General features: G+C 40.7%; 2 protein-coding genes across 2 annotated transcripts; both read left to right on the top strand.

Annotated features, from left to right (window-relative positions):
• Positions 1-1,751: 1,751 nt before the first annotated feature.
• Positions 1,752-2,791, top strand: LOC148097790 (caspase-8-like). Its single transcript, XM_087832570.1, has 2 exons — positions 1,752-2,074; positions 2,512-2,791. The coding sequence occupies exons 1-2, from the start codon at positions 1,767-1,769 to the stop codon at positions 2,645-2,647; spliced, it is 444 nt and encodes a 147-aa protein (XP_087688696.1). The 5' UTR covers positions 1,752-1,766; the 3' UTR covers positions 2,648-2,791.
• A 938-nt stretch (positions 2,792-3,729) lies between these two features.
• On the top strand, positions 3,730-4,161 carry LOC148097789 (caspase-8-like). Its single transcript, XM_087832573.1, has 2 exons — positions 3,730-3,842; positions 4,011-4,161. The coding sequence occupies exons 1-2, from the start codon at positions 3,745-3,747 to the stop codon at positions 4,159-4,161; spliced, it is 249 nt and encodes an 82-aa protein (XP_087688699.1). The 5' UTR covers positions 3,730-3,744.
• The last annotated feature ends 10,113 nt before the right edge of the window (positions 4,162-14,274 follow it).

Raw genomic sequence — 14,274 nt, 5'->3', positions numbered from 1 at the left:
TGTTTTGTTTGTTTGTTTGTTTTTATTTCAAATATTGCATAATAAGACAAAACTGCAAACGTGAACCCAATTTTTTCACAGTCTTAACTGAAGCTTTTTATTGAACTACCAAATAAACAAATTGGTACTCTCTTTTGGCCAAACATGTGGCAGCACTTCTGCTGTCATTTTGCTCATATTTAACAAAATAAAAATGCAGACACAAGTGTACACATTAGTTTTTGGTTGCTAGTGAAAATTGTTTTATTTATTTATTTTGTACTCTCTTATACCTCGGCCAGGTCCGCGGCTCCGAACCATAGTAAAGGGACCTCTGGCTAATATGTTGGGTTCCGTGTCGGGCTCATAGCTGGGAACTAGCTTTACTGTCTGGGTCAAATTTGCTAGCGAGAGACAGAGAGAGGCATTGAAATGTTGCTCCAATGGAAATGATTGTTTTGGAGGCGGCAAACACAGTGTGCAGTCGAGTCATGACCTCTTACAACTGGACTCGTCAGGCACTCTGCACTGGCTGCAGTGGTTATTATTATATTTACATGCTTACATCTCCCGTTTCTAGTCGATAGCAACTCATACTTTTTGACTTTCCTTTTTCTCTCTTCCTCGTGCTCACAAACACACATAACACCAGGGGCAGTCCCACACATTCTCCCTGCAACACGAACTACACTGCCCATTAGGCTACATTCTTTAGGGCTATGCCTGTAACACTCTGCTCATATTGCCTTCATATTAAATAATTTTTTGCATATTAATCTTTAAAAAATATTTCTTCATGTCATTATGCGGGCCGCAAGATTGAGACCCAGGCATTAGAGCCTCTTATTGCACATTGGATTTCCACCGGCGTGGAATTACCAAAAAATAAAGAGGGGATAGCTTACAATATGAAACAGGAAAAGACCACCGTGTTATCCATCTGTTTTTACAAAGTAACTGTATTCTGATTATTACCTTTTTAAATGGTAACTTTAACGGAAAACAGTTACACTTCTTTTGTATTTTAAATATGTAATGCCGGTACATGTATGCAGTACTCCCCAACACTGACTGTCATGAACAAATTTTTCACCAAAAAATTTAAACCTAATTTTTCATGATTTATTTGGTTAACAGATTACTCGAGTAATCAATGAAATAATCGATAGATTAGTTGATTACAAAAATAATTGATAGCTGCATCCCTAACTCATTGCATAAGTCAGGCTAGGGTTGGGTCCAGGGCAACTGTCAGTTGTGAATTAGTTAATTTAGTATCATTTACCAACATTCATACTACCTTTATACTGATCAGAGGTTGATAAGCAGCCCAGATAGTTCATGTAACATCTGCCTATATACTGCACAATGTCCTTCTTCTTCACTTAATCCTTGCTTTTGGCTTCGTTCACTTCCCCTTCTTCATTTCTAAAGTCAACCTTCAGAGTACCATTTAAATCTACCTAGCTACATTCCCCCCCTGACACCACCTTGCAGTATCCTCTCTCTTTACGATTCTGCATAAGATGTAGTTTGATGTAGTTCACCTTTGTGAACCTTTCTCCACTCTTATAATTCACTTCTACCTTCTTCTTAAAGTATGTGGTCACCACAGCTATTTTTATCCTTTTCACAAAATCCACTACCATGTGTCCTTTTGCATTTTTTGTTCTTAACACCACATCTATTCAATATGCCTCTGATTTAAGGTGGTATGCGTGCTTTCGCATGGAGAAAAGGGGTGTGTCTTTGGCACAGACGGGGAAAAGGTGTTTCTGAAAGATCTGATGCTCCCCTTTACAAGTGGAAGAGTCCCTACCTTGTCAGGGAAGCCCAAACTCTTCTTCATTGAAGCAAGTCAGGGTGATGAATACCAGAAAGGATACTATCCCAGCAGCAGAGAGGACGAGAACCAAAACAAAGGAGCACTGCAATCAGACGCCTCAGTCCCTGATAAGGCAGTGCTAGTGCCTGAACTAGCAGACTTTCTGATCGGCATGGCCACATTGCAGGACTTCGGATCATTTCGAAACACAGTCACGGGATCTATCTACATCCAGGAGCTGTGCAAGCAGCTGACAATAGCAGCAAGAAGGTGAGTTGAAGTGATTAGTTTCTTTATGGCAGACCATACTACTCTCATATGGGAAGGTCATAGTGCAGTAGTTTCCAACAAAGTAGATTTTTTTTAATGTAATTTCTGTTACATACAGTTCGGTCCATAGAATTATGGACAAAGACACAAATGTAGTAGTTTTTCCTCTGTAGAGCGCCTCAATACATTTTCACACAATCAGACCTTGTGCTTTCATTCAAGGGGTTTTACAAAAAGCACAGTCTTAACTGTTTTAAAATTACACCCATTTTCTGAGGCTCAAAAGTCATCAGGGAAGACAAATCAAATGCATCAAATCTCTGTACATTTCTGTCTTCCTGCTTTTGGTGCTTTCAAACATGGTGTTGGCATGAGCTGCGTGTTTTGTTAAAATGATCCAAGATGTATCCTTTTTGTTTCACGTGTGTTCCTTCCAGACAGGAGATGGATGATATCCTCACTGTCCTGACACGTGTGAACAGGGAGGTCAGCAAAGGAGAGTATTTATCCCACAAACAAATGCCACAGCCCAACTACACTCTCACCAAGAAGCTCGTCCTCAAATTTGTATGACCCGACTGTGACCAAATACAACACTGCATGTCTACACAATTCCCGGATTCACATTACAGTTTACACTGTGTGTGTGTTTGGTTTGATAAATGTGATTTTTGTAATTATGAACTGAATAAAAATTATCCACAGTGGCAAATGAAATGGTACATTTTTGTCATTTCTTAAATATAAATAGGAATTTTTTATTTGGTGTTTTCCAAACTCTAGAAAAGTGTTTTTCACCTAAGAATCATGAAATCAAATCTTACACTCTTACACCACTTCTTAATATTTGAGCAACTGCCAAACATAAACATTACAGGTAAAGGAGCTGCCGAGGTGTAATAGGTTATATAAGGTACTGGTTAAAATGCTGCTTCAAACCAGACAGCGATACATCATATAGACCAGTGTTGTACCTCTCTCTTGACCTCTGTATACAGTGACAACCACAGGTGAATGAGACAGGTTGCATAAAGCACTTTGAGCCCTCAAAGAAGAAAAAAACATTATATAAGAATCACACACCAAAAGTTTTACATTTGGATCCGTCACTGCATAAGACCTGGACTGATTTCATTGCAGGTCTTGTGTTATCTGGCATGCCTCAACCCATTCTTCCCGTTTCCTTTTAAGAATGGCTTGTTGACAGCCACCCTTCCACGAAGACCTTGTCTGATGAGACTTAAGTGAACAGTAGCTGGATAAACTGAAGGGCCAGATCTCTCAGGTGCTAGATTTTCTTCATATTTATTAGGGACATGGATTTCATGTACTGTTCACCTGCTGTAGATAGTTTTCTGTCCACTATCTTTATAGGGACTGACAGTTTGCATCCGATAAATTTGAAGAAATGTGTTTTTAGAAAGTGCCTAAAGATAAAGGAAAAACATCCTCAGATCAGATAAAAGAATTGAACTAAAAATGATTGAAGAAGCAGCCAATGATTATTGTTTAAGACCGCTTTGAAAAAAGAAGAAGCAAATTCTGGATACTGTCCCTTCAGCTTGGGGCCTGAAGAGGATGGGAGGGAGACACAATTCTTCTTGGAAGGAAATGCAGACCCGGGGAGAGAGTTTGAGACAGTGCCTTCAGAAGCAGACTTTCTGATCGGCATGGCCACCGTGGAGGATTTCGTGACGTTTCAAAACAGAGTCACAGGATGTATCTACACCCAGGAGCTGTGCAAGCAGCTGACAAGATCAGCAGAAAGGTGAGAGAAATAGGATACAATGCTACTTTGGAAGAAAACAGTAATATGTAGGTCTGCTTTTGGTGATGTAAGATGTGCTTATGTAAAACATCAGAAAGGTCAATGTTTCAAATATTCCAAAAATTCAAGTTGTCTTTTTTTAGTGTGTTTCTGATGTTTTCCTTGCAGTCAGGAGATGGATGATATCCTCACTGTCCTGACACGTGTGAACAGGGAGGTCAGCAAAAGAGAGTTTTTCATCCACAAATACAAACAAATGCCAGAGCCCAGATTCACTCTCACCAAGAAGCTCGTCCTCAAACCTGTCACCCGCCTGTGACCAAAAATAAGTCCCAGATTCACATAGACTTGATGAGCCTGGTTTACAGTGTGTATGTATGAATGAATTTCTATTTTGATCTCATCTCAAGAATCAAATAAAATATCATAGTATATAAAATGTGGTTATAAAATCTAGCTTCTGAAATTGTTTGTCACAGTCTGGCTGGCAGACCGTGGAGGTGTAGGGAAGGAGGACCCAGGCGCGGTGCTCTGTGTCTAAACAGTGCATTTATTTACAGTGTATGGAACTAAACAACAATAAATCCCCGTGCTTTCCCCAGACTCCCGTGTCGTGTCTTCTCCCAGTGTTTGTGCTCTCCGCTCCAGTGTCTCAGCACTCCCCGTGCTGCTGCTGTCTGGCACTCCACACCTCTCCTGGGAACACAATAGAAGCAGCCGTCAGGACACATACAACCGCGGGCGCGCACACACACACACACACACACACACACACACACACACACACTAACCAAGCTCAACTGGCTGACTAACGTGGAGTCTCACGCAATGATCCCGCGTCGTGGGGGAGCTCCAAGACTCTCCTAAGTAGCTCCCCCGACGAGGCCTGATCAGCAGGTGTGTGGCTTCGGGTGTGGCCAGTCCGCCAGCAGGGCCACACCCACTAGGCCTGAAGGCGCCCGCAAACCGGCGCTCGCCAAAACACATATACACACACACACACACCCGCAAACAGGGAGAAGGACAGCAATACCAAATATACATACAATAATAATATAATTCATAACTGGTCAGGGACCCTGGGTCGTCTTTTTTTCTGCCACATAATTATACGCTACTGAATTATGATTAAGTGGTGGTCATTTGTTTTACAAACCGTTCCTCCACATTTAAAAACTGATTAATAATGCCATTTAATGTGTACATGTCATTGAATTTGGGCACTGAGGTGATTACTAAAATGTATATTATTGTGTTTTTATTGGTGTTTACATATAGGCAGAAGTGCCTGTGTCCTATATTTAAAGTTGGGGAGACATCATACTTTTGGTGCTGCTGGTCTAATAAAATCAGAGTAGTAGTACTTTTCAGAGTAGTCTACATCACCTGAGTGGGAACCAGACTCCTTCACCTTCTATATGCTCTGGTTTCAGATTTTCAAGCATCCAACCCACAACTTGTTATGACTAATTACAGATATATGTTAAGTACAATTTCAAAAGAAATTACATAAGAGTAGTAGAAATATGGTGACAATTATTATAAGCAAATTACTTTCTTTTGGGACATGAATTCAATAAATAAAAAGGAAAATTTCACTGTCGTATATATTGTTTTCAACCCTTTATTTGTAGAAACGTGTGATATTTTGTTAGGTCCTGTGTATGATATACAACAAATGAACTTGTATACTTAATGACTCAAAACAAAAAGAAATATAATAATAGACAATTATAAAAAATTATATATTTTTTAAAAGGAATGACTGGTGTTGTTTTTCTTTATAGTTTAATTCTAAATTTTGGTTTTGGTGTTTAATTATTCCAAATTCCTCAGCCCTTTTTTATTCAAGTATACAGTGACTGTCTCACAGCTGGCCTTTTAATGGGAAATTAAACTGGCTATAAATCCCTAAAGCTGTAAACATGTTTATTCTTTTAGAATAGAATAGAATAGAATAGAATAGAATAGAATTCAACTTTATTATCATTGCACATGTCACAAGTACAAGGCAACGAAATGCAGTGTGCATCCATCCAGAAAGTGCTTTAGCAATAATATAGATATATTACAGAATATTGATCTATTATAGGTATTTTACAATGTACACGGTGTGAAGGTATATTATGAATATGATATAACTATAAGTATGTACAGGCTGTAGTGAGTGTACAAGCTATGTACAGGATATGAACAGGATATTAATATTGTTAAAACTATGAAAACTATATATAGTTTGCAGTATAGTGTTTTTGTAGTGTTGGGCATTTTAACATGAGTCTGTGAGGCCTGAAATGAGCTTTACCCTGAGGAAGAAATTTGTGCTGCCACCTGGGTGCAACAGAATCACCACAAATCACCATCTAAATCACCGCAGCACACCTTACTCCATAATTAAGAATAGATGATTAATTCAGGGTTTCATACCATATTTCTTGCAATATTTTCTGTCCGTTTTTATCATTCTAAATCTTTTATTTTTCTAAATTTTAAAGTTACATGGAGTCAATTCTAAGTCAGTCAAAACAGTTTAAGCTGACTTATACATGCTTTATTCTTATTAAACTACTTTAAAACTAAATGTAAAATTATGTTAATATTCCCACATGAGGAGAATAAGACCCGAAGGTGCATCTTGCTTTGAGTCATTTTAATTTTTGTAACCTTTGGATTCATGTGTGATTGACTTCATTTTCAGGTTTAGTGTCTGATTACTTTAAATGGAACATAAATGTAGCGGGAATATTTTCGTGTGTTTAGAAGTTCTGTTTTTTTGAATTAATGGCCAAAGGACATTCAGTAATCCTACAAACGTCACTACTGTTTAGTTTTCTGTTTTCATTTATGTCTGAAGTGATAGCAGAGCTTTACATTTTCATTTTTCAGAAATCCCTCAGTCAGAACATGGTATATTATGTTTAAATGGAAACTAATACTGTGCTAACTTAAGCCTGTTAAACGTCATAATTCCTGTTTTCATGGATGCCTTAGTGTTAAACTTAATTGTTACACCTGGTAGAGCAGCTACATCGATCATTTTATGAAAGATGAAACAATTTAGACAGTTTGTAACTCTCAGTGACGCTGCAGGGTTAGTTTGACTTTGAGAACTGAAGAGGAGTTTGGACCCAGAAGCCGCTATGTCACGGCCGGGTGTGCCGTGTGTTTTTGGAACAGGACCCAAAAGCAGATGCTGACAGAGGAGTTGCAGGTTTTAACAAAAAGCAAGCCTTCATTGCGGCCGATAACATTAGCAACATAAAACTATGAATAAACTGTGAAAAAACTATAACCAAACTGTGAAACCTATGACAACTATGGAAGACTATGACTACTGTGGAGAGATTAACAGATGACCTGACAATGGCTGTGTCCAAATTCAGGGGAAGAATGCTCAGAAGGATCGGTAGGATCCTTCGACGGCCGGTGTCCGGGTAGGACGTGTTGGATTATAATATTATTTTATGCCATGTTAGACCCCTAATTAAAGATTGTGAATTATTATGTAGTTTTAGTTTGTATTATGCTCTTGAATTAGAAGAAGGTGATAATTATTACATTTGGTAAACTGATTTGCATTATATTAGACTGCTGATTTATTGTGAATGAATGATATTGTTTTATGATGCATTATACTGCTGAGTTATAAGAAATACTGTTCACAGAAAGTCATCGTCTCATTTGTCTGATTAGAAGAGAACAGAGCATACTGCCCCATTTCATCAGGAGCAGATAAACAGGGAGCCAAGGTCGTAGCTTAGGCGCTGTGTGAGAAAGAATGTTTAGGCCCTGATGATTAGGTGGGGGCCACTAGAGGCTATAAGAGTTTGATCAAGGCTCCACCATTTTGAGATCTGATGCTGTCTGTGTATGGTGTCCATCTCCCACGCGTGTGTTCATTAAATCATCGTTTGACTTGACCCGGCCGGACCAGTGTTGTTATTTTGGTTTTCCTCTTGTATCCATTCCCAATATTTGAATCCGTAACAGTTTTGGGGGCTCGTCCTGTGGTATTGGGATGGAAGTTTTGGAGGTTTGGACGGTCCGAGGTGGTTGAACGGGCAGGCACGAGCCAGTGGTCTGACGTGAGTGGGCAAGCCGGCACATTTAAAGGTGAGGCACAACCTGTTGAATGTAAATCCAAACTGTGCCAAATTGGTCTGTATAAATTAAAAGTCTACTCACTGAAATTACTGGTGAAGGCCTGTTTTGATTTTGATGAAAAAATCTCATGAGTTTTGAAACTTGAAATAAGCTTATAAGTTACAATACTGAGTTAGAGGCTCAAGATAAAGGAAAATAATACTGAGTTAGAGGCTCAAGATAAAGGAAAATAATACTGAGTTAGAGGCTCAGGTAAAGAAAATAATACTGAGTTAGAGGCTCAGGTAGTTTGATAGGGAATTGGTCAGTTTGTGAGTTAGAGGCTCCATTGGTTTAAAAGATTGCATCTGTGTTGGCCATGTTGAGAGTTAGAGGCTCCATTGTCCATAACGTTGCATCTGCCTCAGTCATACTCTTGTTTTTTGGGTGTTGTCTGTTGTTTAAAAGTATTATAAATTTTGTTAGAACGGTGGTTAGAGGCCACTAAGAGGCGCATAGCCCGGAGGTTACGCTCCCTCCTGGCCGCGGACGCGCGACCTTGACCTGTCGGCGAACAGGGTTAGTTCAGTTGGCTTGACTGTGGGGTACAGGGCATCCTGGAACAAGCTAGGAGTTAGAGGCTCCTTATCTGCGCTTTTTTGGACACTTTAAATTGAGTTAGGGACTTTAGAGATGAGGCCAGATACAGTGCTTTTCTTTGGCTCTCGGAGGAGGCGGACGCACTTTTTCTCCTCTCCCTTATCTTCCCTGCTTATGTCCTTGTCTAGTCTCGTGGTTTTTTTGTATTTTCCCTGGAACATTCTCTCACAGTCTGTTCTCTAAAACCTAAAAGAGGAATTATGGATTGAATCAACTGGTCTCTGAATGCAATTGACACCCCTTTCAACGAGAAGTTTGGGCTTGGGTGAGCCTGAGTGCTGAAGATATCTACCTATTTGGAACCATGGTAACAGGGTTCTGGCGGATCGGAGCTGGCTTGGCCCTGACTTATCGAAGAATTAAGAAAGCGGAACCGGCTGTTCAAACCCCCACAAGGCTGCCCGCTGGGATTGGAACAATGGGAGAGGCGTGAGTTTCTCAAAATGGGCTCATTGAGTCAGCACGGATAAGATCTTGGAGAGGCTACGGCTGCTGTGAATACTCAGAATAAGATCTCTGACTGCAGACTGGATACATCTCGGAAGGGCTAGCCCGGAATAACATCTCTGGGCGCAAAATTGGATGACATCTCGGGGAGGCACACTGCCGTGAGTTCTCTGAAATCGGCTCCTTGAGCACAAGAAATGACAACATCACAGAACGCAAGTATGGCGAAGCTCGCGGCTCTCCAACGGGAGATTAAGAGACCAGTGTTGGACTGTAGAACTGCTTTGAAATTCATATGAGCTGTTCGCACTAAAGTAAAAAATAACATCACTTCATGTGGATACCCTCTCGGCGCCAGCTACAAGGCCGGAGCTGAACAAAACACCCTGATAACGACTGTGTTTAGTCTGTTCCTTCCCATTCCATGCAAGGCCACCTGGGTTGGCTGGAAGACTGTTTACTTAGCCTGGCAGGGCGAAGGACACTGTCTCAGCTGAACTATGGAAACGCACACACATACATATACTGATACTGATAAGCACTCACCGACGCATCACCCTCCCTACCCCGGATCCAACGCCACCTCCAACGCTTACCTCCCCTCTGATGTGGACATTGGGTCAGTTGGAGGCGCAGTCGAAAGATTGCAGCGGTCCCAGATCAGATGTACACACTGGAACTCTTTCCCATGTTGCTTGTCTGTGTTTATTGTGCTATGGTGTGTTGATATCTGTGCATTCCTGTATTATCCTTCTGTGTTACACATTTCGATGTTTTTTTCCTCGCTACCTAGCCTGACCTGTCTCCCCAATGTGATGTTTGTGTATTGTATGTACGGTCGGCAAGGTCTGTCATCTCGGTTGTGGGCAAAAGACCTGCAACTGACAAATAAAGGCTATCTCATCTCATCTCATCTCATCTCAGTTAGAGGCTGATACTGGTTAATTGATTACAAAAAAGTTGGACTTTCTTCGGTTGGACCCGTTATCTTAAATTTGTCAAAATTGTGTAGGCGCTAAAACTTTCAGGCCTGAGAGTGATTGTAAATATAAGACGTCTTTGTAATATAATAGAGAGTTGAGTGTGAAACGAGGCTGTGTGTGACGATAGCGCGCTGCAGCGCTGCGAGCTATTTTGTGTGAACATGCAAATGAGGTGGCTGCTGTGAAGCCCACAGAGGACTTCCTGTTTAGCGTGTTATTGAGTTTTATAATTATGATTTGCAAACAATGAAACATGCCTGTAATTAAAACGCTGATTTTGCTGATTATAATATTACAAATAAAGTTTTGAATGACTACGGTGAATGTTTAATGTTTGGCTGAGTTTTGATATGGGAGAGACGACTTCGCAGCTGCTGGGGGTAAGTGACCGGAAACTTGCATGCCCATAAAAGGCAACTGCCTGACTGTGTGAACTATGCACCAAGAGAGAGAGTAAAATCTAGGCAGATGAACCAAATGGATGTTTTAAGAAAAATAGTAAATGAATGTTTTAGTCTCTTAATACAGGTGGATTTCTCTCAACTTGGAAACCTGAGTACAGCAGCAAAAGGATAGATTAATAAAATTGGGACGACACACATGCCAAGCTCTGGCTCAAAATTTTACAGCTTGACCTCTCACTTTGTCCCCACCCGAAAAAGAAGCTAAAAGGACATCTTCTCCTCCAGTTATCGGTTACCATCACTGGAAATGTTCAGGCAAGTTTTTCACTGAATTGTTTTTGGCACCATGTGTCCCTGAATCTCACAAGCAAGCTCTAATTCCTGGCTGAAGACATGGAATGCTGTTATTTAAGGTGGGAAATCAAAATTTGGGAAACAAAATTAAAAACATACACAATTAGAGAAATGCCTTGTTGGAGAAAAAGTTAAAATAACCCACAAACGCACACACACGCAATGAAGAAACAGCTTACATTCATGAACATGTGAAGATTTTCCAGCAAGTTTAAAGCAGCGAAACTTAACATACACCTGATGTTAAATGATAAAGTCTATCCACTACTAACAATTAAACTCTCTGGGTTGCAGGACAACAACTTGACTTCAAAAAGACAGACACTGGTAAATCACAAACCAGTGATGAAACAACAAATTTAGTGGTTAAAAGAGTCAAATTGTGACATGTTTTCCTCTGATTGATTAATACAAGTGATTACTGAATGAAATAAAATTCCTTTTTTGAATTATTAAACATGATCTTAAGAATTTTAACGTGTACTTGTGTTGTCCTGTCAACTTGGTGGGTTATGAGTTGATTATATAGTGAGAAAAAACAAAAAAAAGGGGGGGAGAAGGCTGACACAGGGCCTGGCCCCTCTCTTAATAACATAGCCAAAACAACATTATTTTCAAACAACATCATTTTCCTGTTCGTCTGTTTTTGTTTTGTTTTTGTTTTTTCTCTTTATGCTTAATTACAGGCTGCTTTGTCGGCCCGGAAAGCCGAGGCTGACCTGGACTCCTGCTCTCCCCTCTACCATCTTGGCTCTCCCTTCTACCATCTTTGATGTGACCCTGACCAAATGCTACAGCAGCTGGACTCACAACAACAGCCTGAGAATGTCAACAGTGCTGCAGGAAAGAGATCTCATGCAGCGGAGACGGAGAACGTTAAATCCAAGGCCCGTTTCACTACACGGGGGAGATTTCCAGACAGCTTCAGCTGACAGAGCTGTGACGAGACGCCTATTAAGCCCGGATGAAAAGTGAGGCCGAGCAAAAGAATGCTGACCTTAACAACTCTGCATTAAAACTGTGCAGGACAGTGACGGACCAACACGGATGATCGGGCAGCAAAAAGGGCGTGCCAGAGACACGAGGAGTAACTGAGGTCAGAAGGCACCTCAGATTGGACAAAAGCAGCAGAAGAACATAAGCTGAAGGCACAGGTGTCAGGGCTCGGTCAGGAGCTGACCTCTGAGAAGAGCCGAACAGCAGAGCTGCAGAAGGCCGTGGAGCAAAGCAAGGAAAACATCAATAAACTTCAATCTGACGTGTACGGAAAAGACTCTGAGGTTTCTGCCCTCAGTGAGAGCTCAAGACATCAGAGCAGAAACTGAGCATGGCTCAGGAGGAGCTGGCTGCTAATCGAACCCATCAGTCAGGCTTGGAGTCCCAGATACAGGACTTAAAATCAGGCCGGAGCTTGCTGGAGCAGGAGGTTGTCAAACCTGACGAGAAGCTCCAACAGCAGGAGCAAACCCTGAAGGACCTACAGAAGCAAAAAGGGTCAAGTTAAGGAGGAGCTGGACAAGGAGAAGATGCAGGACACTGGAGAAAAGGACTGCCTCAATTGGGGCCAGAACCAGTATGGAGAGAACTTTGGGCAGCAGCACCAATGGACCCAAACGGACTGAAAAGGGGGAGGGCAGGACCCCAGAGCGCGCTTCAGGCCGTGGTTTACCCAGAACACCAGAACAGGAAAGTGATGAACACAAACACACACACAAACACACACATTTACATACACTGACTCACACACATATGAACACATATGCACTCGTTGATTGACTGAGAAATGACACACACACGCACACAAATTGAAATGCTGATTCAATTCACTGAGAAGTGTTCCACACACACACACATACACACATACACATGTTTGTGCAATGAAGACTGATACACACACGCTGCTGCAATGAAGAATGCTTTACTAACAAATGCTATGCTGATACGCAAAATGCTGCACACAAATGTCCAAATACAGAATCTGTTACAACAACAAGAAGCCATTGATTGTTAATTGGTTAAATGCATTTCATGTCACCCAGAGGGCATTTGTGTAGATTTAGGGGACAGGGTCTAGAGCAGTTTGGTTATGAAAACAATGTCTGTGAGTGATGTCTGTTTATGGCTCAAGGCCTCGACTGAATTGTTTACTGTGCTTCGCACAGCCTGATAAGGAACAGTGGTACAGAGTGAAATTTATGAATTAACGGTGTGAGCCTTATTTCGGAGCGCCACATTTTTGTGATTGAGATTTAATTGAAGGAGGAACACACTGAAAAAAAAAAAAATAAATAAAAGAAAAGAAAAGAAGAAAAGGGGGCCAGCCCTTGGATTTACGTAAGCATCCCACGTGTATTTAACACAATTGCCTCAGACTTTAAAGATCTGTACAAAATTCAACAGGAAATCATAGCTTCCCTGTATTTCCTATATTGTTGGCATGTTGATGAGTGCTGTTGCTCCACAGTAAGAAGGTTCTGGGGTGCAAGTCCACAGTCTGGCTAGTTTGCAGTGGTTTCTCTCTGGGTATTCTGGTTTCCTGCCACAGTGAAAAGTCATGAAGCTATTAGAGCTAGGTTAATTGATGATTCTAAATTATCCGTGAATGTAAGTGTAAATGGTTGTTTGTTTCTAGGTGATAGACTGGTGACCGGTTCGGGGTGCACCCTGCCTCGTAACCTATCACTTTAGAGGTATTTCCCAGCCCTCGTGCAATTAGGATAAAGATAGGAGGATGGTAGTTGGTGTAGACCCATTCAATTTTTATGGTAATCAGAATTTAGACTTTGTTGAACCGTAGGCAATATGAAGACAACATGTAGTATTTAAGGGACCAAGTAGAATTTGGATAAAAGTTATTGAATAGTGTTGAAATAAAATGACAGAATTGTGAAGGATTAAAATATTCCAGGAGCTCAACTTACTCCATCTGAACATGTCTTAATCGTGTAATATGAACTCAAAATGCACAGGTTAACTGAATATGAAAAGGTTGTGTTGATTTAACTCAGTTGTTTAAGTTTTTACCAAAGCAAAACATTTGTGTGCAACTAGTGTCCACTATTGAATCAAATAAGTCCAACATGTTTTTTGTCAGTGCAAAAGAAGTTACGGTACCTGTATGCTTACACAATATTGTCCTGGGACGGAGGAAAACTTTCTGGTGAAGTTTTGGTTGATTTTGGGTTTTGCTTAACACTAGGTTGATTTTATCAGTGAGGTTTGGATTGTTTTCTTTCTCTAAGAGAGAGAAAGATGGTTTTATGCTTGGACATGTTTCCAACGGGCCCCAGTATTTGTTATTATATGAGTATTTTATTGGTTACGTTTGTCTTTGCTTTTGTTACAGTGCACTGAAATAAGAACATCTGAGAGGAGTGATCCACCGGTGGTGATATTTTGGTATTTTGTGAGTTCCTGATTTAACAAATCAGCTCTTTAATCCAGGCCTGAGAGATTGAACTTTAAAGCGCTATAAACATTCTTACTGAAAACAGTTGCAAA

The sequence above is a fragment of the Neolamprologus brichardi genome, chromosome 18 (genome assembly GCF_056152115.1).
Source record: "Neolamprologus brichardi isolate AB-2024 chromosome 18, ASM5615211v1, whole genome shotgun sequence".
NCBI classification, from domain to species: Eukaryota; Metazoa; Chordata; class Actinopteri; order Cichliformes; family Cichlidae; genus Neolamprologus; species Neolamprologus brichardi.
Note: the sequence above shows the minus strand (reverse complement) of the source record. Positions and strands in the feature narration are given on the sequence as shown.

What these genes read in the sequence shown, in the direction of transcription:
- LOC148097790 (XM_087832570.1), top strand. Translation starts at nt 1,767, where the DNA reads ATGCTCCCCTTTACAAGTGGAAGAGTCCCTACCTTGTCAGGGAAGCCC. An exon ending in CTGACAATAGCAGCAAGAAG is followed by an intron (nt 2,075 to 2,511) that starts GTGAGTTGAAGT and finishes TGTTCCTTCCAG; the next exon opens with ACAGGAGATGGATGATATCC.
- LOC148097789 (XM_087832573.1), top strand. Translation starts at nt 3,745, where the DNA reads ATGGCCACCGTGGAGGATTTCGTGACGTTTCAAAACAGAGTCACAGGA. An exon ending in CTGACAAGATCAGCAGAAAG is followed by an intron (nt 3,843 to 4,010) that starts GTGAGAGAAATA and finishes TTTTCCTTGCAG; the next exon opens with TCAGGAGATGGATGATATCC.